The sequence below is a fragment of the Hyla sarda genome, chromosome 6 (assembly GCF_029499605.1).
Source record: "Hyla sarda isolate aHylSar1 chromosome 6, aHylSar1.hap1, whole genome shotgun sequence".
Taxonomy (NCBI): Eukaryota; Metazoa; Chordata; class Amphibia; order Anura; family Hylidae; genus Hyla; species Hyla sarda.
In genome coordinates this window covers 259,021,188-259,044,054 of record NC_079194.1, presented here as the reverse complement: position 1 = coordinate 259,044,054, position 22,867 = coordinate 259,021,188, and the positions used below count along the sequence as shown (strand labels likewise).

The following is a 22,867-nucleotide window of genomic DNA, read 5'->3' as shown; positions in this document are numbered from 1 at the left end:
TTGTGAGACCATATGCTGGTGCAGTTGGCCCTGGGTTCCTCCTAATGCAAGACTATGCTAGACGTCATGTGGCTGGGGTGTGTCAGCAGTTCCTGCTAGAGGAAGGCATTGATGCTATGGACTGGCTCACCTGTTCCCCAGACCTGAATCCGATAGAGCAAATCTGGCACATCATGTCTCGCTCCATCCACCAACGCCACGTTCCACCACAGACAGTCCAGGAGTTGGCGGATGCTTTAGTCAAGGTCTGGGAGGACATCCCTAAGGAGACCATACAATTAACAATCCTAGAACTAAGTGAGTACACAGACCACCCTGACTACAATAAAATAAACAGAAGTCTTACCACCAGAATAACAAAAATACAGCAGGAAACCATCTCCAAAAAGGCATCAAAACTCAAACATGACAGATCCGATCGCACAAAAGGCAATTACAGAATATGGAACAAAAACAAATCACCCAGAGACCCTTCACCCGACAACTCCGATCGACCCACCAAACCCAAATCTGCCACCACTCCCAATAAAAGCCATCAACCACCGACCTACAAAACTTACCAATTCAAAAACCGGACCTACACAAAATCCCACATCACCCGTTACCAAGACATACCTTCCAACTCCCCCAGGAGAACCCCTACCACACGCAAAATAACCACTCCGCGCTCAAACATCACCAACCAAAATACCACCATCCCCAATACTCCCACAATCCAGAAACATAACACTCCCAACACTCAGAAACATCCCAACACACCTAACAAAAAACACCCGAATCACGCCTCAACCAACCCCCCACCCACAACTCTTACCCCGAGACAAGCCAAAATCAACGACATCATGCAAACTATAGAAGCCCTGAAGAAACACATCCATAAATCACCAGCCTCTCAACCAAAACCTTCATCACCCATCACCACTCATCAGAGCATTCCCTCACAAGAAACCTCTCCATCTATATCCCAACTGGCGAATTTATCTACACATGAGGACTACCACCACCAAGAGGTCGCCAGCACCGAACCACTCATCTCTCTCACTCCAATCAAGACACCTCCAAAGAAAGATCAAGACATTCTCACTATTGACAACACTGGCAATAACAACCGGAATTTTGTCCCATTCCTCCAACCGTGCAAAAACACCACTACCTCAATTCCGAGCACTTCCTCCTCAGAACATTTTTTAGAACTCAGCCAGAAACCAACCTCCAGGAAGAAAATAGAGCAATTTTTTCTACCTATAACCCCAATGAAAAGAAAAAACAGGAGGGGAACAAGAGGAAAACAAACGAAAAAGAGAAAAGAAAACACTATTCCAATAACTCATGAGGACAAAGACAACAACAAAGATACGGAAACAACCATACAAATCTTCAATTTATCCAAACTCTCAATCCATATGAACTATCTCTTCTAAAGAAAGGGCTATCCTATTGCCCAGTCAATAAACCAGACGATTTCACTTTATACCTTGCAGAGACATTTCTCGTTACCCAACCAAGAATGGTTTAAAAAAACTGAATCCAAGGAAGCAAATCCCCTTGAAGGAAAGCATCCTCCTGTTAAAAATAAATCTCAATTTTACCCCATCCACAGCCAAGGACATCTAATCAAAACCTTTCATGACCTTGTGGCACAAGACCTCAAAAAAGTTCCTATCAACCACAGCAAAAAAACTAAAAACGGATCCCTAACTAGGAAAGAGAAAGAAGCTCTGAAAAAACTTAGACAACACAAACCTGGTCATAGGATCCGCCGACAGAGGAGGTATAGTTCTACAAGATTATGAGGACTATCATGCAGAAGCTCTGAAAATCCTACAAGATAAGGACTACTACCAAAAGCTCACCCATAACCCATACCCTCAATTACAAGAAATGATCAAAGAAACACTCAATAAAGCATTTACTGACAACGTAATCACCAAAGCAGAAAAGAAATTCCTCTACATCGACAATCCCTCCGTTCCATTCTACTACCACTTACCCAAGATCCACAAAAACCAAACACAGCCCCCAGGGAGACCAATCATCTCCGGCATCAATAGCCACACATCCCAAATCTCTCACTATCTGGATCTGATACTACAGGACTATGTCCAATCTCTCCCAAGCTATCTGAAAAGCTCAGACGACCTCATTAATCTACTACGCCCAATCCCCTGGCACAACAACCTCATTTTTGTCACAATGGATGTCACAGCATTATACTCCAACATCAAACACAACATAGGACTGGATTGCGTCAGAAGCACTCTAGAAGAGGACCCCAACATTCCACAACAACAATGTACCTTTCTGCTCAAATGTCTGGACATCATCCTAAACAACAACTTCTTCACATACGATGGTGCCACCTACCACCAGACTCGGGTGGCACCGTCGTATGCAAATCTAGTGATGGGCACCTTTGAGAAGACCTTCATAACATCACATCCACTCTTCCAATAACACACGGTACTGTACCGTCGATATATAGATGATCTGTTCATGCTATGGAATGGACCTCCCCAACTCATCCAAGAACTCATCAACAGCATCAATAAAAACGACTGGGGGATCATACTCACATCAAACATATCTGCAGAAACCATAGACTTTCTGGACCTCGAAATCTCTCATATGGACAACAGCATCATCACCGCAACACATTTCAAAAAAGTTGATTCCAACAGCTACCTCCCTTACAACAGTGGACACTACAAAAAGTGGAAACTCAATATCCCATTCAACCAGTACAAACGTATCCGGAAAAACTGTACCTCAGATAACACCTTCAAATCCCAAGCGAAGATTCTACAAAAACGTTTTCTCTCAAAAGGATACCCAAAACAAATTCTGAACGAAGCCTACAACAAGACCAAAACCCTATCGCAAGATGACTGCTTACAACCAAAGAAAAACACAGAAAACCCAGACAACCAAATCAAACTGAACTTTATCACTACCTACAACTCATCTCACAATGCAATCAGAACCATACTCCAAAAACATTGGCACATCCTTCAAAATGACCCCATCTTACAAAAATCCCTACCGAGCAATCCAGGAGTAACTTTCAGGAGAGCATCAAACATCAAAAATCTAATCGCCCCCAGCAGACTCAAGCGACTTACCAATTGCCACACCAACCACTCCAGTACAAAAACCAAAGGTGCTTCAAGATGTGGAACCAAAAGGTGCCTCTGCTGTGCCACAATTGACCACAAGCAAACCACCTTCTTAAATCTAAGAACCAATGAAAAACATAACATCAAATATCCACTCACCTGCAAATCCAGTTTCGTTATCTCCTTAATCACCTGCACTTGCAACAAACAGTATGTTGGTCGGACCACCCAAGAACTCCACATCAGACTAAACCAACACAGGAATAACATCAAACGGAACTTCGCTCTGCACAGTCTCTCCAAACACTGCTCAGAAATGCATAGAGAAGAAAAAAAAAACAATTAAAATCTGCCCCATAGAGCATATCCCACCACACAAAAATGATAGATTTTCCACTCTAAAAAAAACGAGAGATGTTCTGGATCTACCGCCTTGAAACTTTGCAGCCATATGGGCTTAATGATGCCACAGAACTGATCACATAAAAAGGAAACCTGAATCCATGCAAAAAAATCATTTTTCTCCTGCCATCCATTTCCAGCCCTTTTAGCACCGTCTAAAAGGGCTAACCTAGCCTCTGCAGCTCTTTGTTAACCAACAGCACTTACCACAATAGTTCAAACCAAAACTTTATTGACTACATCCCAGTCATGTCCATCATACTCATACATCTGTTATACACATCTGTTACACAATGTTATAATGTCAACCATATCCTTCCACTATCGATTACCATGTAACATTGTTTATGAATTACTTCCTCACTTGTCAATCATGCTCACCACAATGTTATAAATGTAACCATTACTACACAGGAGCCACATACCAATTAACCTTTAACCCTAAGTGTAATTTTCAATTAAAGAATATACCTCTATTTAGGTAGCTCTCAGACATCTCCCATACAGCCTCAAACCATCACAAGTACTGCTTAGCTTGTTTCCCAGCCCACAGCATCTACCATAGACCCACACTAGTCTATTGGTTCTAAGGGAGAGATTTCAGTTATGTTAAAGGGACCTCAGTTCTAGTCTCCAGACACTCCCCCCAGAAGCCTGGAGGGACGGACGTCACAGCCCAGCCCCCTGTGACCACACCCCTCACACTGTGTATATAAGCACACTTGTTACATTAAGCCAGCAGACCTGAAGAAGAAAGGGATACCCTTTTGAAACGCGTTGTCCAATCCTGTTTGCTTTATGCTTTATATTTTTTTATTTTCTATTTTTTACTTTTTGTGTTCTTTATTTCTGTAAACCCAACCGTCAATAAATCCCCCCCTTCTTATCTAAGAAGTTTCCAGCAACCTTATTTTTTGCAACGGAGAAGCGCTTTCACACGCCGAGGTTTTTTCTGGGATAAATCCCCGTGTGGGATCTCCCGCAACCTGCTCCTGTACTAAGGAGACCATCCGCCACACACACACACACACACACACCTGAGCTTCATTTTGATTTGTTTTAAGGACATTACATCAAAGTTGGATCAGCCTGTAGTCTGGTTTTCCACTTTGATTTTGAGTGTGACTCCATATCCAAACCTCCATGGGTTGATAAATTTGATTTCCATTGATAATTTTTGTGTGATTTTGTTGCCAGCACATTCAACTATGTAAAGACGGAAGTATTTCATACGATTTAGTTCAAAAGCGACAGTCTGTTCCCCAGGACTGTCCTATAGCAAATGTGGTGCCAATATTCAAAAGTGGACAAAAAGTGACCCTGGGAATTATAGGCCTGTTGGTTTAACCTCTGTTCTATGTAAATTGTTTGATGATTTTATAACAGATGCTTTTTTGGAAGCATCTTAATGAAAATAAATGTATGACTCCATATCAGCATGGGTTTATGAGAGAGAGGTTCTGTCAAACTAACCTAATCAACTTGTATGAGGAGGTGAGCTCAAGACTGGACTGGGGGAATCTCTGGATGTCGTATATAAATTTTTCCAAAGCATTTGCCACATAAAAGGTTGGTACATAAATTGAGAGTGCTTGGGCTGGGGGAAAATGTATGTATGGGGGTAAGTAACTGGCTCAGTGAAACAGGGTGGTTATTAATGGTACATACTCAGATTGGGTGACTGTTACTAGTGGGGTATGACAGGGATCAGTTTTGGGTCCCATTCTTTTTAATATATTATTGACCTTGTAGAGGGATTACATGGTAAAAGTATTAATCTCTGCAGATGATACTAAACTCTGTAAAGTGGTTCAAACAATAAATGACAGTGAACTGTTACAAATTGATCTGGATAGGTTGGAGTCTTGGTTGGGAAGTGGCAGATGAACTTCAACACTGATAAATGTAAGGTTATACACAGTGGAAGGAAAAATCCAGGCTGGGGCTATGTATTAAATGGAAAAATATTGGGGACTGTAGCAACCAGTATCAGATAGCTGCTGCCAAGACAAATATAATCATATTGTACACGACAAGGAAATAATTCTACAAATCACTAGTCAACCACCCATGAAATACTGTCTACAGTACTGGGCCCCAGTGTACAAAAAAGATAACGTGGACCTGGAACGGGTTCAAAGACGGGTAACCAGAATAATAAGGGTAATGGATGGGGTACAATACCCAGAAAGATAATCAGAATTAAGGTTACTTAGTTTAGAAAAAGACGGCTTAGTAGTGACCCAATAACTATGTATAAATATATCGGGGGGCAGTGGAGAGATCTCTCCCATGATCTATTTATACCCAGGATTGTATCTCTATAAAAAGGAGCATCCTCGGGGGTGTGGCGGGGCGCCGTGGATGATGGCCACTCTGTGCTAGAGCTCCGGCACCATGAGGCCTTCTGCCACCCTTTTTCAGCTACTGACCACCGCCTGCTCTATGGGGAAGCCCTCCTGCAAGTCCCTGAGGAGACCCCCCGCTGTCTTGGACCCCTCAAGCCTGCTCGTGCAACCGGACCCGCAGTCCCGCCCGTCCTGCCTCTGGGCTCCGCTCCCGTGTAGGACCCCCTGAGGATCGCCTGGAGTCTCTCGCTGCCGCCTCGCCGCTGCCGGATCATCCTGTGTCCTCCAGAGTCCTCTGCACCCACATCCCCAGAGCTCCAGTGACTTCCGGTCAGAAGCAGGGACCGGAAGTGAAGTAGTTGCCGTGGACGGTGTCCCAAGGTGGATCCCGGAAGCCGCATAGCACAGCTCTCCTCTGTAGGTACGGGACGCGGTCCCTCTGCCGCCACAACCCTCTACTCCCATCACTGCAGCCCTCACTAGAGCTTTTTCTGGCCCTCCACTACAGCCCCCAGCTCGTCTTTGCATCCCTCATAAGGGGCCTGCGGCCACCCTGCACTGCTCCTGGGCCGCTGTTGTACGGGAGACCCTCTCCTCACCCCCCTCCACAACGGGACAGCCGATATCCCTTGTGACCCTGGACTCTCATCTCCCCTGGGAGCCTACCTAGGTCCTATCCTCTCCACTCTCCATCCCACCCTCCCCTGTAACTGGACCATCCTGGGAGTCTCCACCTGTCTGCTCACTCCCTGCCCCTGGACCCATACCTCCCAGGGGACTGGTCTCTGCCCCTATGTTGGCAGCGTCTGGCTCCGAGTCCCCCCCCCCCCCCTTGGCGGGCGGGGGGTTGTCCGCCTGGGATGCCTCTCGTGGTGGAGACCTGGGGTGCTCTGGGCTCCCGGCCCCCACACCACCGCCCTTTGACTTCAGCCAGCTTTTATCCCAAATTCCTTCCAAGGAGGACTTTCGCTCCTTAATTGCTGAAGTTAAGGACGCCTGCCGTGCTGAAATTGCCTCCATCCGCCAAGACTTGCAACACGTTTCTGACAGGGTCGAGAACTTGGAAGAGGCCCATGATTCTACCAGGGCTTACATCGCCCAGCTCCAATCTACAGTAGCCTCACAATCAGAGTTTCTCACCGAGATGCACAACCATGTTGAAAATTTGGATAATAGGGGGTGCTGGAACAATATCCGGGTGAGGGGCCTTCCTGAAGCTACCCGGGATGAAGACCTGCATGCCACTCTTGAGGCCATCTTCAACCTTCTCCTGGACGAACCCCCATCCCATAGGATTAAATTGGATAGGGCTCATCGGGCCCTTCACTCCAGGCCTTCCAATGGCCCCCCCTAGAGACCTCATCTGCTGTGTGCATGACTTCCAGCTAAATGAGGCTATCATGGCTAAAGCCCGATCCCGACGGAACTTTGATTTTGGCGGTGCTCCTCTTCAGGTCTACAAGGACCTCTCTTGGATCACTCTCAGGAAGAGAAGCCTGCTTCAACCCCTACTGGCAGTTCTTCGGGATCATCACATTCCCTACCGCTGGAATTTTCGCTTTGCCCTGCAAACATGTAAAGATGGATGCTCAGCCGTTTTGCGTACCCACTCTGACATCCCAGCTTTCCACCCCGTCACGACGGCACCACCAGAGAGATGGACTTCTGCCCCAGGGACAGGAAACCTAGATCATAAAAGGAAGCACAGCCCTACCTATCCTCAGTGGATTCCTCTCCCCATGGGAAGCCTGGAGAATCCATGTCTCTGATGGGGATGTGGTGACGGTGAGGAGGCATGTCCCCAGCTGAGATTTTTTTCTAATCTCGCGCCGGCCCCCTCCACCCCTCCTCCTAGCGTGTGCCGCGTCCGACGTAATATCTTTCGGCCGAGGCGCACAACAGTTTTTGCGCATAGTGGCGCTAGTTTTGTCGCACCTGGTGTTCCGGTGTGGCTGGTGCGGGGTCACAGGCTCCGGTGTCGTTAGCCGGTTTCCCTATGTTGCTGGCTGCGGGGACAGGTCCGGCACAGTCGCCGGGCTTGCTGTGCACTGGAAGGAGCAGGAAGTCCGGGCCGGAGGTGACGTCAGATGCCGGGTCACGTGACTACAGAGCGGGAGGTTTAAAGGAAGTTCCTTTACCTTCACTCTGCCTTCCGTGTTCATGCTGGATAGCCGTTAAAGCTGTGCTGCAGACTTCGGGGATCATTCCAAGTAGTATCGCATGGATTCTCCCAATCTTCCACCTGCGGTATTTACTGGATGAGGGATGAGTGTTAAACTTGTTTAAAGTGGTATACCCTTTTTTTTCTAATGTTAGTTTGGCTTTTTATTAGGAAACCTTCTAAAAAGAATAAGAACAGGGAATGCGCAGGTACCTTATTTTCTATCTTTTTTTTTTTGTTAGGGGTGTATTTAATTTAAAACCCAGATTTTTTTGATTTTTTTATTTATTTTAATTTTTTTTGTAGATTTTAAATTTGTTTAGAACCGGTTTAGCCTTGGATTATAAGAAGCCAAACTGTGTAGCCTGCACTAACAAGGTGTTGGCTGCAGGCTCCATCCATTATTATGCAGATGCAGGAATTAAGAGTCAGATTGCAGCCTCCTTAAAGGGGTTGTTACCGGCCACCAATACCCCTCAGACAGGGGGCCTTATCCTCTGCTCCACTGGGGGTAAAGGAGGAAGAAGGTCAGATTGTGGCTGCCCCCCACCTATACTGATGGGTTTTTCCTTTTATGTACCCCCACAGAAGATGACTCTAGGTCATCAGATGATGATTCCACTGGCAAGCCCTTATTTTTGGTGGAGGACACTGACCAATTAATAAAAGCAGTAAGGTCATCTATGGGGTTGGAAGAAGCAAAGGAACAGAAATCTGTCCAGGATGTTCTGCTTGAAGGCCTGGAGATTAAAAAGCTGAGAGTTTTTCCAGTCCATAAAATTATCTCGCAGCTAATTTCCAGGGAATGGGAGTGCCCAGATAAAAAAAATCATTTATACCAAAGGCGATTAAAAGAAAATATCCCTTTGACCCGGAGGACTCAAATTATGGGATAAGGTTCCCAAGATAGATGTGGCTAAAGTGACCAAGAAAGGGGCTTTGCCCTTTGAGGACTTAGGTTCGCTTAACCCCTTAAGGACCGGGCGTTTTTCCGTTTTTGCTCTTTCCTTTTTTTCCTCCTTACCTTTAAAAAATCATAACTCTTTAAATTTTGCACCTAAAAATCTGTATTATGGCTTATTTTTTTGCGCCACCAATTCTACTTTGTAATGATATCAGTCATTTTACCCAAACATCGACGGCGAAACGGGAAAAAAAAATCATTGTGCAACAAAATTGAAAAAATACAGCCATTTTGGAAATATTGGGGGCTTCCGTTTCTACGTAGTACGTTTTTCGGTAAAAATGACACCTTATCTTTATTCTCTAGGTCCATACAGTTAAAATGATACCCTACTTGTATAGGTTTGATTTTGTATTACCGTATTTATCGGGGTATACCACGCACCGGCCCATAACACGCACCCTCATTTTACCAAGCATATTTGGGTAAAAAAAGTTTTTTACCCAAATATCCATGGTAAAATGAGGGTGCGTGTGTGCGCGTGTATACCCCGATACACCCCCAGGAAAGGCAGGGGGAGAGAGGCCGTCGCTGCCCGCTTCTCTCCCCCTACTTTCTTGGGGTCTAGAGCCCTGCTGCCGGCCCTTCTCTCCCCTTGGCTATCGGCGCCACTGCCCATTCTGTCCCCCTGACTATCGGTGCTGGCGCCCCATTGCCGGTGCCGACAACCAGGGGGAGAGAATCGGCGTGCGTCCCCGACGTCGTTGCTATGCGCTGCACGGCGCTGCGCATGACATCAGTGCGCCGCGCCGTGCATAGCAACGACACCGGGGACGCACGCCGGAGGCCTGCAGCAGCGCGGACCCGACCCAGGTAATTATGCCACCGGGGATGGGGGGAGGCAATGGGGAAGCGGCGCCGGCAATGGGTGCCTCTGCCCTTTCTCTCCCCCTGGCTGTCGGCGCCGCTTCTCTCCCCCTGGCTATCGGTGGCGGCAATGGGGCGCCGGCACCGATAGTCAGGGGGACAGAACGGGCAGCGGCGCCGATAACCAGGGGGAGAGAAGGGCCGGCAGCAGCGCTCTAGACCCCAGGAAAGGCAGGGGGAGAGAAGCGGGCAGTGACGGCCTCTCTCCCCCTGCCTTTCCTTGGGGTGTATCGGCGTATAACACCCACATAGACTTTAGGCTAAAAATTTTAGCCTAAAAAGTGAGTGTTATACGCCGATAAATACGGTACTTCAGAAAAAAATCATAACTACATGCAGGAAAATTTATACTTTTAAAATTGTCATCTTCTGACCCCTATAACTTTTTTATTTTTCCGTGTTCAGGGCGCTATGAGGGTTCATTTTTTGCGCAGTGATCTGAAGTTTTTGTTGGTACCATTTTTGCATTGATCTGACTTTTTGTTTGCTTTTTATTCATCATTTCATGATATAAAAAGTGACCAAAAATACGCTATTTTGGACTTTGGAATTTTTTTGCGCGTACGCCATTGACCGTGCGGTTTAATTAGCGGTATATTTTTTTAATTCGCTTCTTTACCAGCCATTAGAAAGGCGGCCGCCTTTCTGGGGGATGCCTCTGCTGACGCTTTAAGACTGTCAGCTAGGTCAGGGGCCCTAGTTAATTCAGCCAGAGGAGCCTTGTGGATTAAGAATTGGACTGGAGACAGTAATTGTAAATCCAAACTCTGTGAGGGAATGCTTTTGTTTGGATCAGTCCTGTCAGCCTGTCAGATCTTTTAGATAAGGCAGGGTACAGGAAGAAGGGTTTCCCTTTCTCCCAGACCACAAGAAACCCCCGGCCCTTTCATTCTAGGGGTAGGGGAGGGGGGTACCAAAACAAATGTAGAGACCAGTCTTCCAAGTGGAGATTCTCTAAAAGAAGCAGTGGACTCCTCTTTAATCAGTCTCAGTCCACGTCCAAGAAACCAAATCCCCAGTGACGGGGTCCCTCGAGTGGGCGGCAGGCTGCTGGAATTTTTTCCAGAGTGGGAAAAGATAGCTGGAAGTTCTTTTGTCCTGGACACTATAAAGTACAGACTGCGGTTGGAATTCTCCAGCCTGCCACCCACTTGATTCCTCGTCACAAACGGTCAGTCAGGACAAGCAGGCCAGTCCTCTCTAGAGAGAGAAGTAAGATCTCTGGTTCAAAAAGGGGCTTTAATTCCAGTACCTCAGGAAGAGTTAGTTCAGGGGTTTTACTCCTCCCTCTTTCTAATAAAAAAGCCAAACAGATCCTACAAGCTAATTTATAAACCTAAACCTCTGAACTGGTTCTTAGTATACAAGAGGTTCAAGATGGAGACTATCAAGTCCACAATCAACCTTCTTTCAAAGGATTGTTACATGGCCTCTCTAGATTTGATGGACACTTACCTACATGTTCCCATTCACCAGGACTACCAGAAATATCGGAGACTGGTGGTTTACATGGACTCTCATCTTATGCATTTTGGGATTGCAGTGGCCCCGAGAGTCTTTACCAAAATAATCTCCGAAATGGCGGCCCACATCATAGAGGGGTAGGGGGTCTTTGTCCCTTATCTGGACAACTTCCTTCTGGTTGCCGAGACAAGGGAAAAGGTACAGTGTTTCTTAGACTACACTTGTAAAGTTCTCCAATAAACTTGGTTGGTTAGTGAACTGGGAAAAGTAGTCTCCTTCCCCAATGCAACAAAAGGTGTTTTGGGGAATTGTTAGATTTCACACTTCAAAAATCCTTTTTTACCTGCCCAGAAAATTGTTGAACTCAAGTCTTTAGTCACAGAGGTTTGTAAGTCTCCAAGGATTACTATCAGGAAGGGGATTTCCTTATTAGGGTTGTTTACTTCAGCCATCCCTGCGGTACCCTGGGCTCAATTTCATTCCAGGTCCCTGCAGTTAGAAGTTTTGGACAAATGGGATGGGTCCCAAAGGAGGTTGGAGAAAGTTATCCTTCTACCCCAGTCAGTAATTGCTTCTCTAGGGGGGTGGTTGGTAGATTCTAACCTAGAGAGGAGATTAGATTGGAAGGTTCATTCACCCTTGGTATTTACTACGGATGCTAGTCCCTGGGGGTGGGGAGCCCATGTAGGAGATAGAGACCTTCAGGGTTCCTGGGACAGATCGGTTAGGCACACTTCCTCTAACTACAAGGAATTGTTAGCTATTTTATGTGCCTTACAAGCTTTAGGTTCCTCCATTAAAGACCAGGATGTTAGGATCCTTTCAGATAACACTACTGCTGTATCCATAATTAATAGGCAGGGTACAACTAGTGATAGTTTAGTTTAATGTTATCTTTTCAGATCTTGTCACTGGCCGAGAATCAAGTGAATTCCATCTCAGCTATCCATCTGAAGGGAGAGCTAAATGTCAGGGAAGACCTCTTGAGCAGGCATCAGGTTCGTCAGGGAGAGTGCCAGTTAAACCCAGCAGTCTTTTGGAAGATCTCAGATCTGTGGGGCACCCCTCAGGTGGATTTATTTGCCACCAGACAGAATAGGCAAGTTAAAAAAATGTCTCTCCTTGTCCCCGTCAGACAGACCTTTAGGGGTAGATGCCTTGTCCCATAAGTGGGTGTGGGAGTTGGCTTATGCTTTTCCCCTGCTTTTGCTTATACCTAGGGTCATCAAGAAGATCAGGGAGGACAGGGCCAGAGGGATTCTGATCGCCCCCTTCTGGCCTCGGTGGGCTTGGTTCTCCTGCCTCAGGACCATGTCAGTTTTAGATCCTTGGGTCCTTCCAGAAATACCGGATCTTCCGATGCAGGGTCCGCTACTACATCCAGAGGTGCGAAACCTACACCTGACAGCCTGGTTTTTGAGAGGCTAGTTCTAAGATCTAAGGCCCTTTCAGATGCTGTAATTGACACTCTCAAGGCTAGCAGGAAGCCGGTGACAAATAAGATCTACTTCAGGATCTGGAGTAAATTTTTGGAGGTAGTGGGCCTTGCTAATATAGACTTTGACAAAACTAACATTGCAGTCATCCTGGACTTTCTTCAGCTAGCTAGGAGCTAGGAGCTTCCGCTAGCTAGCAGCTTTATCCTTTAAAGAACCATATACAAAGATCCTGGATGACAGAATTGTAATTAGCCCAGATCCTGCCTTTCTACCAAAGGTGGTATTGGCCTTCCATATGTCTCAGGAGATTATTCTCCCCTCCTTTTGTGCCAACCCATCTAATGATACAGAAAGATCTTTACAAAACTTAGATGTCAGGAGGTGTGTGTTAGAGTACATTGATAGAACAAGGGACTTTAGGAAGTCAGATAGTCTTTTTGTTCAGTTTGCAGGGCCTAGTAAGGGGAACAAAGCTGCAAAAGATTCCCTTTCTAGATGTATCTGTCAGGCTATATCCTCTGCATATTTATCAGTAGGGCTTTCTCCTCCAGATATTATAAGAGCTCACTCCACTAGGGCTATAGCTTCTTCTTGGGCTGAGAGGAGAGGGGCTTCTATTGAGCAGATCTGTAAAGCAGCCACCTGGTCGTCGCCACACACTTTTTTTTTCTGCACTACAGGCTTAACTTGGTTGATTTTTCTTCTCTCTTTTGGACGGAAGGTCCTCCAGGCGGTGGTCCCACCCTAATTCTGGTAATCTGGTATTCTCTCTGGTGGTGCTGTCGTGACGGCGTGGAAAGCCGGTAATTACTCACCGGTAATTCTGTTTCCTCATAGTCACGACAGCACCACAGCTTTCCCACCTCTTTATTTCTGTGCACTGGGTTTCTTCCTACACGGGTAAGAGAAATAATCGAATAGTGATTGATTGTACATTGGTATGTTTTAGATAGGAGAAAAGGAGTTATTTTCTTCTATTATTATTTTATAGTATGTTGTTAGCCTGACGTGATAGTGTCAGTTATTTAGTATTTCTATGTTTAAAGGAGTAGTCCGGCGCGCTCTTTTCTCATTTTATCCTGTCCTGACTGCAAAATGAAAGAAAACAAAGTTTCTCTTACCTGCCAACGAGCCCCCGGAGCTCTGGTACACTCCGGTACAGGTGCTCGGTCCCTGGGCTGTATTCTTCTTACTTCCTGTTAGCCCGGCACGTCACACGGAGCTTCAGCCTATCACCAGCCGAGGCGGGACATCACTGCGGCCGGTGATAGGCTGAAGCTCCGTGTGACGTGCCGGGCTAACAGGAAGTAAGAAGAATAAAGCCCGGGGACCGAACACCTGTACTGGAGTATACCGGAGCTCCGGGGGCTCGTTGGCAGGTAAGAGAGTTTTTCTTTCATTTTGCAGCCCGGACGGGTTAAAATGAGAAAAGTGCCCGCCGGACTACTCCTTTAATAGGAAGCAATTTCAAATTTAATTTTAATATGAAGGCTCTTAATGGGTCTTGGTAATTCACTGAGGCTAGGTAGGGCTGTGCTTCCTTTTATGATCTAGGTTTCCTTTACCTGGGGGAGGATCCACCTCTCTGGTGGTGCTGTCGTGACTATGAGGAAACAGAATTACTGGTGAGTAATTACCAGCTTTCTGCTCCGACCTGGACATTCCCCCTCCACAAGTCCTGGACTGGGGCCTCTCTCCCCCATCCCACTCTACCTCGAGTGTGGCACCCGGTCCGCAATTGGGGGTCAGGAGGATCCAAGAAACTGACCCCCGCAGGGCGCCAAGGCCACAATGATAAGGGGCCTGAATACCACCTGATGCCCCTTTTACTACCTGTGGACTCTAGTCTCTACTCCCGAGAGGAATTCCCCTTGTTATTGTTTTGCTCTACTTGAATTGCTGTTCTTATTGTACCCTGTGTTTTCTATGGTGGTCATTTTGCCCTGCTACTTTTGGCATGGCCTCGTGGGGCGAGCCTTCCTTGGCTGGTTCCGTCTCTTCATGACTATGTTCTCTTATGTCCCCACTGAGGCCTTCTCAAACGAATTGATACTGTGGAGGTGTTCCTGCACCTCACTTTTGTTACTGTTGAGTGCCTCCTCATTGACCCTGTGGTCAATGGTTTCTTCATTGATTTGTTGTTTCTCGTTTTTGTTCTTGTGTCTTTGTTTTTCTTGTCCTGTCTCTTGGTGTTTCTTGGCTCTCCCTTTCCTTTTGTGCCCTCCCTTCGCCTCCCTCCCCTCTTCTCCCCTCCCCCTTTCTTTCCTTTTTTCTTCCAGACCTGCGGAGGAGACTATATTTCCCCTTGATTTCTCCGTCCCTCATTGGGGCCACTGGCTGCGGGAATCCTTCTCTGGTACCTGGGTGAGTGCATTTCCTATTTCAGCTTCCTTCTCCACCCTTTTTATACCCGAAGATGGCTAAGTGGGTTTCCTTGAACTTTAAGGGCCTCAACTCCACCCCCCCCCCCCACCCCCACCTAAGCGGCGCCTCTTGCAACAGGAGTTGTTATAGCAGAAGGCTGATAGTTTTTCTCCAGGAAACACACTTTGACCACTCTGGCTCCTTCCAATTTCTACATCATCTCTATCCACTTGCCATTTCGGCCTCTTCTGCTAGGAAGATGGCTGGGGTGGCAATTCTGGTCTCCCGGTCCTGCCCTGTCCAGGTTTCCTCATCCTATGCTGACCCTCTGGGACGATACGTGATAGTTGAGGGTTTTCTTGATGGTAAACCTTTTGCTTCTATGCAATGTCTATGTGCCCAATGCGTTTCAGATACCCTTTTTGCGCCGCGTCTTCACTCTGGGAAGCGTCTGTTCTCTGGGAAGCGCATAAGTCCGTAATCAGAGGGCATTGTATTGCCCTAGCATCTCGTATGCCCGAACCCGGGAGCTGCAATCACAAATCTGAGCCGACCCTACTTTCTGCTCCTCCTCTCTTGGTGCTGAGGCGTCTGGTCGCGGCTCGTGCCCAATTAGGCGAGCATGCACTTCATGAGGTGGAACGGCAGCTTCAAACAGAGATTTTATGAGAAGGGTAATAAGGCCCACTCAATGTTGGCTAGACGTTTGCGAAACCGTGCCGCGTCCCAGATGCCCTCAGGCCTGAAGGACCCCTCTGGCACTCTCCATCATCATCCTGATGCTATCACTCGCCTCTTTCGTGACTACTACTCTAAGCTTTATTCCCTTCCTTCCCCACTGCCTTCTGACCCTGGGGATCGTGAGACTTTCTTAAACTCCTATCTTACGGAATGTCGCTTGCCCACGCTCACGAAGCCTGACCGGGCTACCTTTTAATGCCCCAATCACACTTGAGGAGCTCACTGGAGTCCTTAAGTCAGTGCCATCAGGTCGCTCCCCAGGCCCAGATGGCTTTTCCTACTTGTACTATAAGACTTTCTCCGCTCCTCTTCTTCCCCACCTAATCTCTCTGTTCAACTCTTTTCTGGGGGGCAAGGGGATCCCACAGTCCTTTTTGCACTCATTGCTTACCCTTATCCCCAAACTGGGTAAGGATCCCCATGATTGCGCCAGTTATAGGCCTATTGCCTTGCTCAATACAGACCTGAAGCTGTTTTCTAAAATTTTGGCGGCTTGTCTCGGTTCTCTCCTCCCCTCCCTCATCCATAAAGATCAAGTGGGTTTTATCCCTTGCCGCCAGGGGGGAGACAACACGAGGAGGGTCGTTGATCTGATTGACATGATTAATAGACTGTCTGAGCAGGCTGTGGTCCTTAGGCTGGACGCCGAGAAGGCCTTTGACTGGGCTGGCCCTTCCTTTTTGGCACCCTTCAAAAGTTTGGGATCACCGGCAATTTTCTCACTGCACTGCGGGGTCTCTACTCCTCCCCTTCAGTTACTCTCAAACTCCCTCATGCCTCCTCTTCTCCTTTTCCTCTCTCCAATGGAACCAGGAAGGGGTGCCCACTGTCCCCCTTAATTTTTGCCTTATGTATTGAAGCAGCTATGATTCATGGGAAAGCGGACATCTCTGGTATAACTGTCCATGATAGAGACTATAAAATCTGCCTCTTTGCGGACGATGTCCTCCTCACCCTCTTGAGACCTCTGACTTCCCTCCCTAATCTTTATAAGGTTCTCCATTCCTTTGGTACTGTCTCTGGCAAATCAAATTAATCTCTCTAAAACTGAGGTGCTACCTCTGAATCTCTCGTCCTCTCTCTCCGCCCAACTGCGGGCTGCCTATTCTTTCCGTTGGTCTCCTGCTGCTATTACTTATCTTGGGGTTCGCCTCACTTCCAGCTACTCCATGCTCTACTCCGCTAATTACACTCCTCTGTTTCAGCACCTCTGATCTCTCTGTGAAAAGTGGCGGTCCCAATACAGGTCCTTTTTTGGGCGCATAGCGGCGGTGAAAATGACCATACTCCCTAAATTGCTCTACTTTTTTTAAACACGGCCGGTGCGTGTTCAGTTATCATCTTTGCGATCGTTCCAATCAGCTATATTTCGTTTCATCTGGGATGGCAAGAGGCATCGCCTCCCGATGTCGTTTATGTTGGCGAGTAGACATACGGGGGGGGGGGGGGGTCTGTCAGTGCCTGAGCTGCTAAGTATTACTGGGCAGCTCATTTGCGACATTTGGCCTCTTGGTCCTCCTATCATGCCTGTAGCAGTTGGATGGAGCTTGAGAAACTGGCTAGCTCCGGTCCACCTCAATACATTCCTCTGGAGTACCTCCCCTCCTGTGGTCCCCTCTACCCCCCATCTAGGCCCTATCTCCTTCTCCAAATACATCTGGGGGTATTGCTCCAGAAAATTCCAGCTGTTCTCCCGGGTCTCCCCTTTGCGCTCCTTTCTCTACCACCCAGCTTTCCCCCTGGGCCTCATTTCCAGTATGGTTAAGGAATGGGGAAGTAATGGGCTCTTCTGTTGGGCTGAATTAGCCCAACCCTTGTCCCGAGCATTGCTGCCCTTTGAGGATTTGGTTTCCCGATATGGTCTTCCCTCCTCTGAATGGCTCCATTATCTCCAACTCTCCGTCTGGAGAAGAAAAAGTTTAGTCTCAAGGGGCGACATGCCTTCTTTACCATGAGAACTGTGAACTTATGGAACAGTCTACCTCAGGAACTGGTCACAGCAGGAACAATTAACAGCTTTAAAACAGGATTAGATACATTCCTGGAACAAAATAAGATTAATGCTTATGAAGAAATATAAAATCTCATCCCTTCCCCAATATCGCGCCACACCCCTACCCCTTAATTCCCTGGTTGAACTTGATGGACATATGTCTTTTTTCGACCGTACTAACTATGTAACTATGTAACTCAGGCACTTCATGTTGTCTGACCTGGGCACTTATGAGGTCTCCTTGCCTACGGCCTTCGAGCAATTATGCTGGTTGGGGCCGCAGATGAAAGGGCTTCTCTCGGATATATACTCTATTCTTAATACCCCCCCCCCCCCCCCCGCTGGGTCCCCCCTTTCGCACAGATACATGAGCCGTTGGGAAGAGGATTTGAATGCCACTATTACCCTACCCCAATGGCAGACAATTTGGCAGAGTTCCTCTAAGGCCTCTATTTGCACAACTTATAAGGAAACACAATAGATGCTAATGGGTTGGTATCACACCCCTGCACTGCTTAACAAACTGAACCCTGCCATCCCCCCTCAGTGCTGGTGTTGTGGGGTTGGCTACGGTCTTTCATATATTCTGGTCCTGCCCTGCTATTGTTCCGTTTTGGGTTATGGTAAAGCGATTCCTATCGGCTGTTTTGGGGGCTCAGGTCCCTTTTGGACCTCCGGGTCTACTTATTATACCTCTCCACCTACACTGTTACCCAAGCGGCCATTTAAATTGTTTATGCATATGGTTCTAGTTGCCAAAACCCTCATTACTTAGTGCTGGAAACTTTCCCTTCCCCCATCGGAGACTGATCTGGTGGCGAGGATCAGGGAAATCCGCTCTCTTGAATACCTTACTGCCTCTCTTAATACTTCTTTGCCTCCCTTTCTTTCTGCTTGGGAGCCCTGCGACAGATTTCTAGATAGGCAACCTCCTTAATTCCCCCCGATGCTCTTTCTCTTCCCTTCCCTTCTGGTCCCCCCCTCCCTCTATCCCTTCTCTCTTGTCCTTTTTGTGTTGTCCTGTTGTTGTTTTTGTCTGTCTTGTCTGGTCGTGATTTGTTCTTTATTGCTTTGCTGGAGCCCGGTATTGGGCCTCTTAGAATTCTCTAGTAGCATTCCTAGTTTATGCATTGTCTGCTAGTTGAGACCGATATGACATGTTATACCTCGTCCTTCTCCTGTTTTTATTTTATTTTATTTTTTTATTTGCTACACTGTATCTTGTGATGTTCGATTGCAAAAATGTAATAAAAATGACAGTTGAAAAAAAAAAGGGAGCATCTTCTATGTCTAGAGGAAAAAGAAGGTTTCTACTACAGCACAGACGAGGGATTTTTACTGTAAAAGCAGTGAAGCTATGGAACTCTCTGCCAGAGGAAGTGTTCATGGCAAAGTCAATACAAGATTTCAAAAGAGGCCTGGACGCATTTCTGGAGAGTAATAAAATTACAGATTATGGATACTAGATCTATGGGGACAGAACGTTGATCTAGGGATTTTATTCTGATTGCCTTATTTTGATTTGGGAAGGAATTTTTTCTCCCTTGGTATGGGGTTATTAGCATCAGCCTCATAAGTTTATTTTATTTTTTGCCTTCTTCTGGATCAACACAGTAGGGACATAATAGGGATATATATACGTTAAACTTGGACTCTTGTCTATTTTTCATCCTGAAGAACTATGTAACTATAAGACTGAAAAATCTAGCATCCCAATCAAACAATTGCTTCACAAAAAAGAGAGGAACGGAGCACTTACCCGGTAAGCTGGCTGCAGCGGAACGTCTCGAGTCACGGCAGATGGGTGAAAGAGCAGGGAGGCGGTAGATGAGAACGGGGGGAGTTCAGGCATTGGCTGATTTCCCCCCGGTCACCATCTACCGCCTCCCTGCTCTTTCACCGATATGCCGTGACTCGAGAAGTTCTGCTGCAGCCAGCTTACCTGGTGAGTGCTCCGTTCCTCTTCTTTTGTGAAGCCATTGTCTGCCTAGTGTTCTATGGGTGCAGCACCGCCAACAGAATTTCACACTCCACGTCTCCACCGCTAAGTGTATTAGTAGGGACAAGAGTGCATTATATATAGTAACACTGCCGGACCCTGTGTACAATTGTTGTGGCAATAAAACTCCGGAGGGAAAACCATGCCTCTAAATACTAGAACTACTCTCACTAACGCTAGTGTACAGTGGTCAAATGTCAATGATGAGATCAAAGCCTGATTAGCACCATCACCAAACCCTGTATGCACCATTCCGCTGTTCAAAAAAAACTGATGTGTGAGAGTGTAATGGGAGAGGAAGCCCACAATGAGGATACGTTTAGTTGTGAAAAGGCTACAGTGTCTAACTGCAATGTGTATGAAGCAGCAATATACTGCTATAAAAGTTCAGGACAGAAGGGTGTCACTGTGCTAAAATTGTGAGCACTATTTCTGTAGAATAATTCCATGTCTGATATAGTTTTTTTGAGAAACTATTGTCAAAAACATTTATTGTAGTACATGCTTTTGTGCTGTAATTGTGGTACCCAAATGTCTTCTAGCCATTAGGTGAAACTGTGGTTCAATATAGGTCATTTTGATATAAATTCGGACTTCACTTAATTTATTTTTATTTATTTTTTTTACAGGTACTGAAATTAAACGTGTAAAGCCTAAAAGAGCTGCATCATTTTTCACTCGGCAGTCTACTCATGGCTATGCCTCTGTGCAGCCTGCAGATACCCACACACAGAGCTGACCTCTGCTGTGGTACATTGCAAAGCCAAAGACCAAATAGACTTCTGAAGCACTGAACCTTTAATATTCACTGTATGGACCAAGCCAAAAATTGAGAACTTTAACAAATGTGCCTTATGATTTCACTTCCATGTCCTAAGGGATGGACCTTCAAGGTTGCCAGGATTTAGCACTTAGTCTGGAAAATTACTAGTTAACATTATCCATTTTAGAAAGTGCCTTTATTTCTTTAAAGCAAAAACACCTGTCCTGTGACCCACTGTATAATTGTGTTTATTATAGACTTAGTGTTTTTGTGTCAAACACAAATTATTTCCCAGTACAATGAAAGGATTTGAAGAGAATCTATACTGAGAATGTATAGGCCAACAAATCATGAACATAATTTGGCTTATACATGTAGGTATTTGTGTGATCTGGTACACTAATCTTTTTATATGTAAAAGTAACCTATTCACTTGATTCTAAAATGCAGCTGCAGTACACTGATGCTTTTCATATAAAAAAAAATACTAAAATAAACTGCTCTCTACTGCTGCAGTATTTGAGGGTTGTCTGTTTTACCAATATAGCTTGCTTTTTACATATCTCAATATGTATACAGTGCTTTATTAAAGGTGTTTTTCTGAGTTCTGAAAGCAAACATTAGCTAAAGAGGGTAAATGCTATATAATTACAAATGAAGCATTATTCATCTCTACTAGTACTGTATTTACTTGGCTCACACAGTCCTAACCACAAATAATCCCTAGAGTCTGTGGTGCCAAGTACAAAGATGGCAAGTCCATTCTTTTGGCAACAGAATATCAGCACTGTGCAGTGGATTTTCATTGTCGGCAATGGGACTCTCTTGCAGCAGAATTTCAAAACTGAATCCTGCTCAGAAATTCTGTACTGTAAACCAGGCCTAAATGTGACTACCTTTGGTGGGGATGAGATGTACACCTTGACAATAGGATCCCATGGTGTGGATAGTACATGCCAACAAAACCCCTCTGCCCACAGTGGCCAACTGTGCAGCCACTGGCAACCACATATGGACAAAGTTACGTCTGCAAATTCTATCCACATTGTAATGCAGGGGGGTTGTCATAAGATGTGAACCCTAAACATAATTACTGCTGGGGGGGATATGAGATATGATCCCTGAATGTGTATATTGACGGGGAGGGAGTTGGCTCTGATAAACATTCCACTCACAAGGCAAGTGTTGCAAAAAGAAGCTCACCAGAAAGAAGCACAAGACCATTGAAGGCCATTACAGAGTGCTGCTGTCTTCTGCCATGATAAGCCTATGGCTGTCTGAGCATGATGGAAGTTGAACTTTTACAAAAGCTGCAGAGCCACAAGTTTTTGTTTTTGTTTTGTTTTTATTACAGGAAAAATGAAAAAGCTTGTAAGAAGATTTTTTTTATTTTTAAATAAAATAGTTATTGAGGGGTATAGGGGTGTATTTATTTGAATAAATGTTAACAAAAAAAGTGTGTGCACATTTGTTTTTAACCTTTTTTCTCTATCAGCTCCATTGGGGGATACAGACCATGGGTGTATACTGCTGTCACTGGGAGGTTTGACACTATGGCAACAAAAAAAGTCTGCTCCTTCCAGCAGGATATACCCGCCTCCAGGCCCTGAGCTAATCAGTTTTAGCTTAGTGTCTGAAGGAGATGGACATGGTCTGGAATTCTCCAGACCAGGTCTTATGTTTTATTATTTTCCTAGTTAGGGATGTGTTAGTTTTTTATTCCTTTTTCTTTCATGTTTTCAGGTGGGGACTCAGGAACTGCGGCTCACTGTTTCCCCATTGCGAGGGGGCACAGACATTGCGTATATGTGCTGTTAACCCCCTCTCGCCAACGGTCAGCGCCTGGGGTTGTACCTCATGGGTCCGGGTCCCCCTATTCCCTGCTCGCCTCGCTCGCACATGGTAGCTTGGCATGATGCAGGTGACAGAAAGCTGACTGAAGACCTCACAGAAGACTCCATTAGGTAAGTTCTTCTGACTGAGGTGAGTATATATTCTCTTCTCTCTTAGGTGCAGACTTGCAACCTCTGGAGACCTCAGTTTTTGGCCCACCTTTCAGGGTTAATGGGGCTGGCCTGGGCAAGGGGCTTTATCTTTATATCTGGGGCGAGCAGTGGCATTTTTGGATGAAGGGGCTCAGTTTATTCACATGCACTTAAGCTTGTGTGTGTAAGTGTGCGCGCTTTTACTTATGCGGCTGACAGCCGCGGTGTTTATACTGTGCGGGCGCACGAAGCGCCGGCTTACTT

At 46.1% G+C, this 22,867-nt stretch overlaps 1 protein-coding gene across 2 annotated transcripts in view; it reads left to right on the top strand.

Annotated features, from left to right (window-relative positions):
* Window positions 1-22,045, top strand: part of FRMD8 (FERM domain containing 8) — a 134,414-nt gene extending 112,369 nt beyond the window's left edge. For both annotated transcript variants that reach the window (XM_056527078.1, XM_056527079.1), the window contains exon 11: window positions 20,485-22,045. In XM_056527078.1, the coding sequence (XP_056383053.1) occupies window positions 20,485-20,594 (110 nt within the window). In that variant the 3' untranslated portion in view covers window positions 20,595-22,045. The remainder of the gene's footprint in view (window positions 1-20,484) is intronic.
* Window positions 22,046-22,867: the final 822 nt, after the last annotated feature.